The 14,556-nt window shown below is 48.6% G+C and overlaps 1 protein-coding gene across 1 annotated transcript in view; it reads right to left on the bottom strand.

Moving 5' to 3' along the window:
• LOC138298954 (zinc finger protein 248-like) overlaps nt 1–14,556 on the bottom strand; it is a 117,468-nt gene continuing 102,912 nt past the window's right edge. Inside the window, exon 8 of the mRNA XM_069236916.1 lies at nt 1–1,258. Within this exon, the coding sequence (XP_069093017.1) occupies nt 588–1,258 (671 nt within the window). The 3' untranslated portion in view covers nt 1–587. The remainder of the gene's footprint in view (nt 1,259–14,556) is intronic.

Below are 14,556 nucleotides of genomic sequence, written 5' to 3'. Positions count from 1 at the left end.
TGTGTATTTAGCTTTTATTAGGGGCTGGAAGGCAGTTTGAAAAGTTCAAGGTGGAGGAAGTTATTCCATCTAATAACCATGTTACATTTAATTCTGTCACTTTGTACATATGTGTTCATGTTTATAAAGTATTCAATGACAAGTTTCAACAGGTTTAACCAGAACCTAGTGACAAGCTGGTCATTAAACCCGTCGTGGACCTCTCTTTTTTAGCACTGCTACATAACTTGCAATTTTTAGTAGTTAATCTACTGAAGAGGTAGATAGTATAGACAATGATTTCCTTCTCATGTTTTCAATGTTGAAGTAGGGCTTGCTTTTCATATAAAAGGCCTTCATTGAGGTCGTTGTCAACAACCTGGTATTTCTATCTCTAAACAGATCAAATCTGTGATATAAAGAAATCACATTGGTTTGCTTATCTGAGCTCTTATTGTTAACTTCTCCAGTGCTAGGTCCTACATGCACCTCCTTGTTCTAGCTCCTCAGGTTACAATTCATTTTTCGTAATGCTCCTTGTAGTGTAACAACCTTTATATTATTATGTTTTTTGATTGGTCATTTACTTTTCAGGTGAAGCAGTCCTCTCAAGTATGTTTTCTTCGATGTTGATTGAGGTCCCCTTTCCAAGTAAAGCTTCTTCCACATTCAGTGCATTTATATGGTCGCTCTCCAGTATGTATCCTTATATGTCCGTTCAGGTTATCTTTTCGACTGAATCTTTTATTGCAGATATGACATGCATATGGCTTTTCACCTGTATGTGTTCTAGAATGTGTCATAAGATTGGTCTTCCGAAAGAAAGTTTTATCACAATCAGGACAAGCAAATATCCTTTCTCGTGAATGTGTTTCCATGTGTCGAAGAAGCTCTCTTTTCAACCTGCAGCTTTTATTACATTCAGGACATGTGTACTGTGACTGGTTTTGCTGTGCATTTGGAAGGAAACCAAGAAAACGTGAGTTTCTCATATTACTTTCATATTCATTATATTTCTGCGACATCCCTATTTTAGTCCTTTGCTGCTGTAATCTGAAAAGTTCAGATTTGCTGAAGTCACCCTTATATTGGGCAGTTTTTTCTTGTTTTAGTTGCACATAATTTTCTGCCCATAGGTGGTTTTTAATGTTGCTTCTCTTGTGGTAGTTCTGCAGACCCTTAATGTTTGTCGTCCCAGATGAAGCTTTGCAGGGTTGGTTCTTGTTAGTAAACTGTGCAGATGCAACACATTTCCTTTGTCTGTTCATGACTTCATGGCCTGTTGGATTGAAACAAAACTTATTAACATTGAATGTATTAAAAAAATAGCTTCTACAACAACAGTTCACTTCAAATTATTATTCTCAGGGGTTGTATAAAAAACATCATCTTTGGTAAAACTGCTCATTAGGTCGACTTGTCTACTGCAGAAAACTTTGTGCAACAAGCATTTCTCTATTTTAGATTCTGGCAAGGGTGATTTAGCTGTTCATTCCACAGTTAGTACAATATTTAACAATCAGATGTCGCAGTATAAAATCTCTTCTCAGATCTTTAAAGCCGTGGTGAGTTCACAACACTAAGTATGAGGAAGATGAACACCTAATATGGGCAAAAGACTGTTGGGCCAGATGAGCCAATTACTTGGTAGTAATCAATTTCACAATGCTAGTAGTAACAATACAACATTTGTGCTTCTACCGAATGAGCATGAATGATTAAATAACTGTAAAAATGTATATTTATGTACTTCTTATAGTTACCTTAGGGCGTGAGTTATAGTTACTTAAAAGAACTTCAACTATAACTGCTGAATTTCTATGGTTTTGTACGAGTAAATTCAGAACCTAACTATAACGTCCCTGTAACCTTCGTTTTTTTCAGTGAATTTGTACAGTTTTTTAATGTAAAGTAATTTTCATTACTATATCTTAATCCAACCACCACCGTGCACAGCATTTGGCCATGCCCTGCGGTGGTTGGACGTAGAGCCTGGCCTGTAGGCCATGCACCCAACCCTATAACAACCCAACCCCTGTGGCACACTGCCTGTGGCTGTGTGCAGCGAGGGTTGGTTGCAGGGCTTGGCCTGTGGCCTGGCCCTAACGCCAACCCCTATAACCATCCAACCATGCGCAACAGGGGTTGCAGGCAAAGAATTACGCCTCCCTGCTCCTCGTTGAACTAACGACATGGTCTGAAAACATAAAATCGGCCCAATCAACCAAACAGGCTTCAGAAAAGGAGTGGGTACTACGACAAACATCTTAATAACTTATAACTCTCCTGATAGAGCAGAGCAAATGGCGGCATAGGAAACTACATCTTGGTTTCATTGACTTCAAGGCCGCCTTAGACCGAGTGAACAGACACCTGCTCTGGAGTAAGCTAAAGCAATGGAGGCTTAAAGATCGGGGATAGCACAAGGCTCTCAAGGATAATATATACACAACCCTTGGCCTGAAACAAGGCTGCATTCTCGTCCCACTTCTGTTTAATCTATTCATGGCAGACCTGACCCCATCTCTGGACGCCGGTAACACTCACTCCTCCCAGCCTGGGAGGTCTCTCACTGACACATCTTTTTATGCAGACGATTTGGTACTATTCAGCTGCACCAAAGGTGGGCTACAAAGATCTCTAAATATTCTTGCAGACTACGTCCAATCCAACCAGCAGGAATTCAATGTCTCAAAATCAAAAATAATGTGTGTTGGCTGCAAGCACACCCTCAAATCCAGGATGACCTTAAGCAACGTTTCATTTGAGATGGTCCCCTATTACAGATAGCTTGGAGTAATCTTAGACGCCCAGGGCTCCTTTCATCAACAGAAGAAATACATCGTGCAGAGTCCCAGCACTAATCAACGCCTTCTCCTTACCGGCCAAATGACTACACGGACCGTGACTTCGTCCACTGATAACAATTATTTCATCCAAACTGCTTCCCACCCTAACCTATGCAAGAGTGGCTATGCACGGTGAAGGCGGGCCCCTGATAGATAAAGCACAGCTCAAAGTATTTAGGCGAGTTCCCAAACTACCAAACTCTGCCTCCCCGCACAGCTCCGCCTTGAATTCAGACTTGTAGGCAAGACCTGGCTGCAAGAGTAGAGGCAGTCAAAACCAGGTATATAATCAGTCACTCTGCAGATAGTCTGAACGAGGCCCGTTGGCAGACCCTAGAATATGACCATCGCTCACCCTACCATAAGTATCTTCGATCCTCAATAGTCGAGTTACGGCTCAAGGATCTGTGGGAGGCTGCTCAGACATATAACTCTCTTTCCAGATTGCTACTCATTCATAAAGGATAAAGCTAAATTTAGTACCCTGGCGGTCGGTGTTAAAGCAGCGGTAAAACCGCCAACAGGCCGGCGGTAAAAAAAAATGTAATTACAACTGTGGCGGAAACCGCCAACATAGACAGACACTTTAACACTCCAACCGCCACGGCGGTACAAACAAACAGCGTGGCGGTCACCGCCAACAGACAGGCGGAAGACAATATACCGCCCACAGTATCATGAGAGGTCAATCCGCCACCTTTTACGGGGCGGATTCACTGCGAACAAAAACACGGCGGAAACAGGACTTGGAAGGGGAAACGCTCACCTCTCCACACCCCACTAGGAACCAGGACGCCATGGAGCCGGAACTCCAAATTCTACCTGCCATTGACTTCCTGCTCCTCTACCAGGAGCACGAACGCCGGCGGGGACAACCACGGTGAGTACTGCACCTACGACACAGGGGAGGGGGGAGAGAAAAGAGAGGGACACACACACACAACATGCAAAACCCCCACCATCACCCACTACAACACACAAATACATGTTGATACATTACATTTACACCCCACAAACCCCCCTGGAAGAACGCAAGGACAAAATTAAATGAGTTGAACGATTGTAATCAATAAAAATCCATTACTCAAAAATATATATACACTATTAACAAATATATACACCAAGAATTCAAGTCCATGTACTGCACCTACATAGTCCGTGGACCACTGGGCCCAAAATGCATGGGCGAGGCCCACACAAGATACCCAATCAAAACGGAGAGAACACTGCAGGGGCATCAGATCAAAATAAAACAGGCACCTCAGGGGGAAGGGAAGGGAGGGCACCTCAACCGGATGAGTGCACAACGCCAGCTCCACGAGGGGGCGCCATGCCCATTGATGTATCCTGGGGATTGCAAAGCCACAGTCTCACAAGTCTCTCCAGTGGGTGGCTTGCCCACTGCTTTATCCTGGGGAGTGCAAAGCCACAGTCTCGCAAGTGGATAACAGTTCTTCACTGGTTCTGGAGGGGGCTTTGTGCCCAGAGTGCTTCATCCTGCCAAGGACTGAGGTAGTGGATGTGATACTCCACTGGTTCTGGAGGGGGCTTTGTGCCCAGAGTGCTTCATCCTGCCAAGGACTGAGGTAGTGGATGCCTTTCTCCACTGGTTCTGGAGGGGGCTTTGTGCCCAGAGTGCTTCATATTGCCAAGGACTGAGGTAGTGGATGCCTTTCTCCACTGGTTCTGGAGGGGGCTTTGTGCCCAGAGTGCTTCCTCTTGCCAAGGACTAAGGTAGTGGATGCCTTTCTCCACTGGTTCCGGAGGGGGCTTTGTGCCCAGAGTGCTTCATCCAGCCAAGGACTGAGGTAGTGGATGTGATACTCCACTGTTTCTGGAGGGGGCTTGGTGCCCAGAGTGCTTCATCCTGCCAAGGACTGAGGTAGTGGATGTGACACTCCACTGACGGTGGGCCTACACGGAAGCTGTCCAGGCCCCTGGAACTGATCACCAGCTTCATACGACTGACCACTGGGGATGGCAGCCATGTCTGCGGTGGTGCCACTGGCACATGATGTGGCGTGGCCACTGGCGGTGCTTGCGGCGGCCTCAGCTGCAGCGGTGCTTGCGGCGCTCATTTGCCAGCGGTGCTGGTGGGTGGCTCAGTGAGCGTGCCGCTGGTGGCGGTGTCCTGGGCAGCGGTGCTGGTGGCGGCGGTGTCCTGGGCAGCGGTGCTGGTGGCAGCGGTGTCCTGGGAAGCGGTGCTGGTGGCAGCGGTGTACTGGGAAGCGGTGCTGGTGGCGGCGGTCTTGTCCGCCGTGCAGGTTGGCAGCGACTTCCCTTTCTTTCTCTGCCCCTTCCCCACCTTGGACAGCTGCCTTGCCACTCCCAACTGTAGTCCTGGAAGAGCCCTTGGTGGCAGGTGTTTTGCCCTTCTCCCTCCCGGCTGTGGCCAACTTCTTATGTTTCTGAGGTGGGGGACTGTCCTTGGCCTGGCTCCTTGGCACACTGGCTGCCCTGCTGCTTGGTGCACTCCAGAAGCCAGTTACTGCTGGCACCACTTTCCCGGTGATGTGGTGCTGGGTTGGGACCTGGAAAGGCGTGCCCTAGGGGATGGAAGGGGTGGGGGAGGTGTAGGGAAGAGGTCAACATTTAAGAGGAAACGTTTTTTGGACACATTGGGACGGGTAGATGGAGGGGGTTTGGGAGTAGAGGAAGAGGTAGTGGTTGTAGGAGGTGTTTGTTTGCCGACTTTGGGTGAAGGTGCATGGGCTGTAGGCTGTTGTGAGGTGGATGGCTGGTGGGTGGGTGTGTGACTGCATTTGTGTAGTTTGGGAGGTGGGCTCACAGACACACTGGTAGAGGACACAGGATGTGTGAATGGTAGTGGGGGTGGTGAGTGCAAGTGAGCAGGTGTGGTGGTGGGCGTGCTGGTGATGGACGTAGTGGCTGAAGATGTAGTGCATGCAGGTGTGAGTGGAGACGTGACAGGGAGGAAGGAGGGAGACGAGGAGGAGGGGGACACAGTGGAGGCAGTGGATGTTGGTATGTGTGCATGGGTATGATGCTTGTGTGAGTGCCTGTGGATGTGTGGTGCTTATGTTTGCCAGAGCTACCCTTGTGTGTTGAGGTGTGTGCATGCTGGTCTGATGGTGTTTTTGGGATAGGCTGAGGTACTGGGGATTGGGGCTGGGTGGAGGAAGTTGGAGGGGGGAGGCTGGACACAGGGACAATGGCTGCCATCAGTGCTGAGGCCAGAGTCCGAAAAGCTTGCTGTTGATCTGCCTGACCAGAATGAATGCCCTCCAGGTATGCATTCGTCTGCTGCAACTGCCTCTCTACACCCTGGATGGCATTCAGAATGGTAGACTGCCCAACAGTGCGGGATCTGAGGTCATCAATGGACACCTCACTGAGGGCAGCAGGGCTGACAGGGGCAGGGGCTGAGGTGCCTGGGGCGAAGGAGATGCCCACCCTCCTGGGTGAGCAGCCACGGGGAACACGCTGAGGGGCTGCTGGGAGGGCAGCGCTCGTAGGGGGGGTGGCGGCTGTACCTGTAGATGCGGTCGGCACAGAGGGGCCTGCCACCGCAAGGGAGCTCCCATCAGAGGAGGAGTCGGTGTCGCTGGTCTCAGCTCCTGTCCCCGCCGTGGAGCTCCCCTCGCCCTCCGTCCCACTGGTGAATTCGGAGTCTGTAGTGTCGCCCTCCAGGGCCATGTGGGATGCAGCTCCCTTCTGCTCCGGTGGCACTGCTCCTCTGCGTGATGATGCTAATGCACACAAGAACAGGGAGACCACAAAAAGGGGGAGAAAGAAAGTAGAAAGACATGTTCAATGCATGTAATACCGCTACCGTTGGCGGACACTACAGACACAGCAGCCCTCTGCACTACGCCATGCACTTAGAGTTCACTAATTAATCACAGGGCCATGGGGTACAAGGCCTATGCCCGATTTCTGCACACATGGAAGTCACAGGAGCCTGACTAGGGGTAGATAGCTCTGAACACTGGTGGGGTGGGGTGCCACATGGCCTGCCTTACGAAGGGACCTTGCCTACAAAACTCGCCCTGGCCTAGGGGTACCCACAGCCCACCTCCCCCACCCAGACACATCCCATGTGCGCTGAATCAGATGAATGTGACTGTACTCACCCCCTTGTGGCTGCTGTGATGCCCTCAAGCGCCCATCCAAGTCTGGATAGGCCACCGCCAGGATCCAGAACATCAGGGGGGGGTCACGGTGCGACGGGCACCCCTCCCATGTTGGGAGGCCATCCCCAGCTGGGCCTCCGCTGTCCTCTCGCTCCAGCGGCGAATGTCCTCCCATCTTTTCCGGCAGTGGGTGCTCAGTCTGTGGTGGACCCCCAGGGTCTGGACTTCCTTGGCGATGGCACGCCAAATATCCTTCTTTTGGTGGGCGCTGACCTACAGGAATAGTACAGGGGAAAAGAAGATATACCCGTCCGGACCGTAACAGTCATTGGCCCACGTTCCTACCCTTGCCATGACGCACATACACTCACCGTAGTTTCATGCACGCCTCATTCCCCCCCCCCCCATCTCCCATCCACACCACTCCAAACAGGCATTGCCCATACAGCATGCTCACAGTGTACTCACCTGTTTGTCTGGAGGACCATAGAGTAGGGTGTACTGGGGGAGGATCCCATCCACTGGTTTGTCCAACTCCTCCGATGTGAATGCAGGGGCCCTTTCCCCAGACACTTGAGCCATTTTCGCTTCCAGACTGAGGTCACAGCAGCACTTGCTGTGTAGGTCCTCTCCTGTCGAAGATCAGGTATCAAGTGAGTGAACAGAGAGAAAATGGCGGTCGTGTCCGTGGTGGTGCGTACCGTCACTGCTGCCGTACATCGTCATTGGCTCCTGGGACCCATAGGGTCCAATGTTAACCAATGCAGGATTGCGCTGCGGTCTTTGACCGCCTACCGCGACTGTGTACAACGCCAGCGATGTTACCTCATATCCCATTGTCCCACCTTAAAGGTCAGGCAGCCGCCATTTCAGGGGGCCACATGGCATTAATTGTAAATGCGTCACACATATCTAGGCCTTGCATACACACTAAGACAGGCACGCAGTGGATTGACAAATGTGTGGAATAAAGTTGCTTATTTTGTACCTCAGTGTTGGCTCACCCTCTGCTCGCTGTTCCCATCCATAAAGCACGTCCGCTGGGGCAGGTGAGGAGAGGGCGGCATCCTCTGGTGTACAGACCGCTGGTGAACCTGTCGACAATGGAAGAGCGACATGTAATTGTCACCTACAGACTTGACCGTGCCACAATCCATGAACTGTGTGCCCAGTTGGAGCCACACCTGATGTCAGCTATCCACCATCCCACAGGTATCCCCCCTCTAGTGCAGGTCCTGTCAGTACTCCGTTTCCTGGCAAGTGGGTCTTTTCAAACTACAGTGGCCATAGCATCAGGGATGTCCCAGCCTATGTTGTCCAGAGTGTTTTCTGCCCTGCTGAAACACATGCGCAGCTACATCGTTTTCCCTCAGGTGGAGGATTTGCCTACAGTGAAAGGTGACTTCTATGCTTTGGGACATATCCCCAACATCATAGGTGCCATTGATGGGACACATGTGGCCTTGGTCCCCCCCACAGGAGTGAACAGGTGTACAGAAACCGGAAGAGTTACCATTCAATGAATGTGCAGATGGTGTGTTTGGCCGACCAGTACATCTCCCATGTGAACACCAAGTTTCCTGGCTCAGTGCATGACGCTTACATTCTGAGGAATAGCAGCATCCCTTATGTGATGGGGCAATTCCAGAGGCACCGTGTGTGGCTATTAGGTGAGCACAGGGACCCTATACAGTGTGAATATTTGTCTGGGGTTGTCCCTAAGGGTTAGTGTGTATCTAACAGTTGTCCCTCGACATTTGCAGGTGACTCTGGCTACCCCAACCTGTCATGGCTTCTGACCCCAGTGAGGAATCCCAGGCCAAGGGCAGAGGAACGCTACAATGAGGCACATGGGCGAACTAGGAGGGTTGTAGAGAGGACCTTTGGCCTCCTGAAGGCCAGGTTCAGGTGCCTCCATATGACAGGTGGTTCCCTATTCTACTCACCAAAGGTGGTGTCCCAGATCATCGTGGCCTGCTGTATGCTGCACAACTTGGCTTTGCGACAACAGGTGCCTTTTCTGCAGGAGGATGGTCCTGAAGGAGGTGTTGTGGCTGCTGTGGAGCCTGTGGACAGTGAAGAAGAGGAGGCAGAAGAAGAGGATATCGACAACAGAAACACTGTGATTCATCAATACTTCCAGTGAGACACAGGTAAGAAGACATCACTGCCTCCTACATCTCATACACTTGTTCTACCTCTCATCTGTATAGTATTGTGATTTAAGGGTGTTTAAGTGCTAAATAGTGGAGGGGGTTGTAAAATGGTCAGGGCTGGCGGTGGAGGAATGTCCATGGCAGAGTCCAGTCTATTAGTCTCACAGGTGCATTGTCCAAAGGGGCATAGGAAGTGGAGCTGGGGCAGTTTAAAGATGGACAGGGTGACAAAGTGGGACAAAAGGATGACAATCAGGGTGGTCTCAGGAAGGGGGTCTTGGCATTGTTCTCTGTCTTTGTCCTGGATCTCAGGGTCCGCTTGCTGGGTGGTTCTCGATCTGCAGGGGGTGGGGTGCTGGTGTCGTGGTCCTGTGGCGGTGCCTCCTGTCCACTAGCGCTGGCGGAGGTTGTGGGCAGTTCATCGTCCAGGCTAGTGTCAGGGGCCCCTTGTTGTGCCACAGTGTCCCTCCTGGTGTTCACGAGTTCCTTCAGCACCCCTACAATGGTGCCCAGGGTGGTATTGATGGATTTGAGTTCCTCCCTGAACCCCAAATACTGTTCCTCCTGCAGCCGCTGGGTCTCCTAAAACTTGGCCAGTACCGTTGCCATTGTCTCCTGGGAATGGTGGTAGGCTCCTATGATGTTGGAGAGTGCCTCATGGAGAGTGGGTTCCCTGGGCCTGTCCTCCCCCTGTCGAACAGCAGCCCTCACAGTTCCCCTGTGTTCCTGGGCCTCTGTCCCACTACCACTGCCCCCACGTCCCTGCTGTTCTTGGGGTGTGGGTTAGCCTGGGTTCCCTGTAGTGGTGGACACACTGCTGCTTGGCGTGTCCTGGGGACAGAGGTATGGGCCCACTGGTTGTGTTCTGTGCTGGTGTTTCCAGAGGGGAGAGGCTCTGTTGTGGCTTGTGCCAGTATGAGGGGAACCGACTGTCCTGAGGTCTCAGATTGGCCGGGCTGGTCATCTAGATCCAGATGGACAGAGCTGCTGTCATCACGGTGGGCCTCTTCTGTGGGTGGAGTGGACATGTCTGGAACCTCCTGTCTGGTGACGTTGGGTAGGGGTCCTGTAGGGGGTGTAAATGCATGATGATTGCATCTGTGTGTGCCATGGTGTGCAATGGGTGGGTGACCCTGTACCCCAGTGCTGGCATTTTTGTGTAGGACCTTGTGTGCTAATTGTTTAGGGATCTGTGTGGGTATGTGTAGTGGCCATGCATTGGTGATGGGTGTCCATGCTTTGTTGTTACATGCAGGGCTTGGTGTGGGGATGTGTGGTTTGTGATAGTGGGACATATGTGAGGAGTTGGAGTGATAAGGGTGAGGGCGAGGGTGGGGGTATGTGATAGCATGCAGGTAGGGTGGGGGATGTAATAGTTAAGAGTTGACTTACCAGAGTCCATTCCTCCAGCTACTCCTGCGAGGCCCTCAGGATGCAGTATAGCCAAGACCTGCTCCTCACTTGTTGTTAGTTGTGGAGGAGGAGGTGGGGGTCCGCCGCCAGTCCTCTGAACCGCAATGTGGTGTCCTGAGACCACGGAACGCACTTTCCCCCGTAGGTCGTTCCACCTCTTCCTGATGTCATCCCGTGTTCTTGGGTGCTGTCCCACTGCGTTGACCCTGTCCACGATTCTGCGCCATAGCTCCATCTTCCTAGCTATGGTGGTGTGCTGCACCTGTGATCCGAATAGCTGTGGCTCTACCCGGATGATTTCCTCCACCATGACCCTGAGCTCCTCCTCTGAAAACCTGGGGTGTCTTTGCAGTGCCATGGGGTGGTGTGTTGTGATGTGTGGGGTGATGTTTAGGGGTGTGTGGTGTTTTGTGCGTGGATGTGCATTTGTGATGGTGTTGTGTGCCTCTGTATGCTGGTGTTGTCTTTGCTGTGCTGTCTCTCTGGCCTTCGTCTAACTTTTTGGTAGTAAGGGTTTGTGGGTGATGTGGGCGGGTGTTTTATATTGTATTGGGTGTGTGGGAGTGGTGTGTGTATGTGTATCAGGTGTGTGTATTTCGAATTGTCCAATGTGGTAGTGTTTTGTAAATGTGTGTGTATTTTGAGCGCGGCAGTGTGTACCGGCAATGGTTTACCGCAGTTGAAAGACCGCCGCGTGGATTCGTGGGTAGTGATAGTGTGGGCATATTCCTGTTTGCGTGACGGTGGAGATTTTGTTATCGCCAGTTTATCACTGACCTTTGGTGTGGCGGACTTGTGTGGGTGTCTGGATTTTGACGGATTCCGAGCTGTGGGTCGTAATAGCTGTGGAGGACTTCCGCGGCCGAAGCGCGGTGTTGGCGATCTTCTGCACGGCGGTAAGCGACATTTTCTGCCAATGTTGTAAGGACCCCCATAATCTGCATTTGTCCGGGCCTGCTAGATCTTCGAAAGAGATTTCTTAAGAGGCTGTTCATTGACAGAGCCATTAGGACTTGCAGGGGAGCCATCGTAGCTTGCTTTAATCCACATGACTCCCAGCTAAACTGCAGGTTTGTCAAGTTCCTGAAACACGTTATGCACACTGTCCCCCCCAGTTAAAGTATAAGCTAAATAAGTTCTTGAAATGCACTAAGTAAAAAAGGATGCTCAGATCTTTAGCTCCAGTGTACCAAGCACTCGCAGACCACGAAAAGTCTATACGTATCAATGACATTTTTCAAGACTGGGTCAGTAATAAACCTATCTCTAACGATATCTTAGACCCCCGGCCCGCTCATCCTTTATCCCTCATTTTAAGAGTTATTTTCTTTAAATTTATTAATTTTAACCTTCAATTTCTTCAACCTTCATTTAATTTTTTTACCACGTAATTTATATCACAATCCTAATCTTCGTTCTTTTCCTTAGAATGTTTTTACCATGTAACTTTACAAAATTGTTATGGTTTTAATCAACTGAAACAACAAATATTTACTTACTTACATATGTATCTACAGCAACACATGCTACAAACCAGCTATTTCTCCTTCTTCTACCTCATAGCTGTAGTCTGACTGAAATCTGTATTTTTAAACGGGACATACAAAGGGGATCACTGGGGAAGATGGGACACATTCTCTTAAATGTCCTCCATGGCAGTGTAGTTTAATGCTTACACATTCAAAGTGAAAGTTAATTCTCTTCAGCAATTGTTATTGTTTACCTACCAGGATGTGTTTTAGCTTACATGGGCAAAGTGAAAGTAAATTCTCTTCAGCAATTCTTATTGCTTACCTATTAAGATAGGTGGGTTACATGGCTATTGCACATACCTTGTACTGTTATTTAATAAATAAATGATGAAGGGAAATGGGCATAGGTTTGATCTGCATGAGGTATGATGAGTGTTCCATTGTCATTAAATATATTTCAGAAAGCACTAGTATTGTTCCACATGGGAAATGGGGATAGGGATTTTCTACATAGGGATGGTGGGCATTAAATGGCTATTACATATACTTGGTACTGTTATTTAGTAAATGTTGGAGAAAAATAGGCATAGTTGTATTCTGCATGGGGGGCTTATGGGGGTTACATGGTCATTGATTATATTTGGAAATGTATTAAGATTGTTCAAGGTACGAAATAGGTATAGGGATTTTCTACATCGGGGATGCTGGGCGTTAAATGGTTTTGACAAACACCTACCACTGTATTTTCATGACTGTAAGGAAATGGAAATGCTAATTTACTCAAAGCGGATTATGGGTGTTAAACAGCGGACGAACACATTTCCCTTATATTATAATGGTCCTGTTAGAAATATGGAAATATATAATGTTTAAATGGAGGATTTTATTACAAACACGGAGGCTCCTATTATGCTATTGTCTCTTGCTTTAATTTGAATAGCAGCCAAGACAAAAACTACAACTCCCAGCAAACCTAGCTGGGAAACTACTAAAAATATGTCATACAGAAAATAACCAATCAGAATAACAGGTGAGTATAAACATCTTGACTGAGAGCAACAAGTCCCCTTTTCTTGCTGCTCGCAGTCAAGATAAGTACTATCTTTCTTGTTCATGTTATTATGTAGTTTTAATACGGTTATGTTGCTGTTTTTATTAAATTTTTACTTTTATCATAATGTATTGCTGATACGCTTGTTCTGAATTCTTCCGTGCGCTCGTTTGAATCTATTTCCAGCCTTTTTCCTGCCGCTTGTTTGACTCTATATTTAGCCTTCTCCTGGCGTTCTAAAGCAAACGCCCGCGGCGCGTGCTGTGCAGCGGCAGCGTTTGACAGCTCAACGCTTGCCGGCACAGCACGTTAGAGTTCAGCTGGTTTTCCTCAGCTTTCCCCACCGCGGTCACGCTTTATCAAGCGCGACCGCTATTAACAACTTCTAACCGGTGAGCTTTTTCCTTGTTCTTCGCCCAAGGAGATCAGCTGTTTTCTTCAGCTGGTCTCCCTCCTCAGTCACACTTTGTCAAGCGCGACCGTTTCAACATTGGAAAGCCTTTTTTCTTCGTTGTTTCTTCGTTTTTACTGCCAGTTTTTTCCCCTTCTTCAGTATTAGGCCTGCTTCTATATCGAAGACAGTTTAACCCTTCACCCCACATTTTACATTTTACATTATTACTTAAATAATTTATTTCTTTACAAAAAGTTTCCATTTTACTCACAATGGAAAATTATTCTGAAGATGAAGAGGCTCAACAGTTTAAAGAGGATTTAGATTCTTTTATTCAGGACTCTGTTCAGAAGGCGGTTTCCAACTCAATTTCCGATTTTTCTAAGACATTTGAAGCCTCTGTCAAAAAACTATTGTCTTTGGATTCTACATTTACCCCTTCCAAGTCCAGGAAAAGAAAGGCAGACAATATCGCCATTAACTCTGACTCTCCGTCAAAAAATGTTTCTAACCAACCGTCCACTTCCTCCAATGCCACCATCCCCATTCAAATCACTAACCTGGTAAATACAGATGATGACATAGGTGATACTAACACGGATAAGGATGATCCAGACATAATGATCCTGGTCAGGGCCTGTGGAGAAGAGGCATAAAACTTCTCTAAATTTATTGGGAGAGTCATCTAAATCAAATGAAAATAATTCTTTATTGGATTTTGCGGGTCAACCGATGTTTGATCCGTCGCTTATCCGTCACCCTAACTCCACCGGATGGACTCCCTGTGATCATGTGGCAGCATATGTTTCGAGAAATTTACGACAACCTTTGGATAAGTTAGTGCGTAATAGACTCAAATCGGAATGCCCCAGACCCTCCCTTGCCAACAATATTACAGCCACTCCTGTTATTGATCCCAACATGCTAATGTTCTTTACCAGATTTGGAAAAGAACCCAAGAAAGGGGTAGACAGGGCCTGGACCAACTGCCAGGACAGGTTGCTGGATCTCTCTGGTCCTCTCACGAGAATTTTGGATTTGGCTGAAGAAGCCAGAATGGAGGGCAAGAAAGTTGAACCGGTCATCCTTTCTAATTGGGCCCAAAGGGCGATTTGCCTACTTGGCAACACAAACGCCTCTATGGCGCA

The sequence above is a fragment of the Pleurodeles waltl genome, chromosome 1_2 (assembly GCF_031143425.1).
Source record: "Pleurodeles waltl isolate 20211129_DDA chromosome 1_2, aPleWal1.hap1.20221129, whole genome shotgun sequence".
Taxonomy (NCBI): domain Eukaryota; kingdom Metazoa; phylum Chordata; class Amphibia; order Caudata; family Salamandridae; genus Pleurodeles; species Pleurodeles waltl.
Note: the sequence above shows the minus strand (reverse complement) of the source record. Positions and strands in the feature narration are given on the sequence as shown.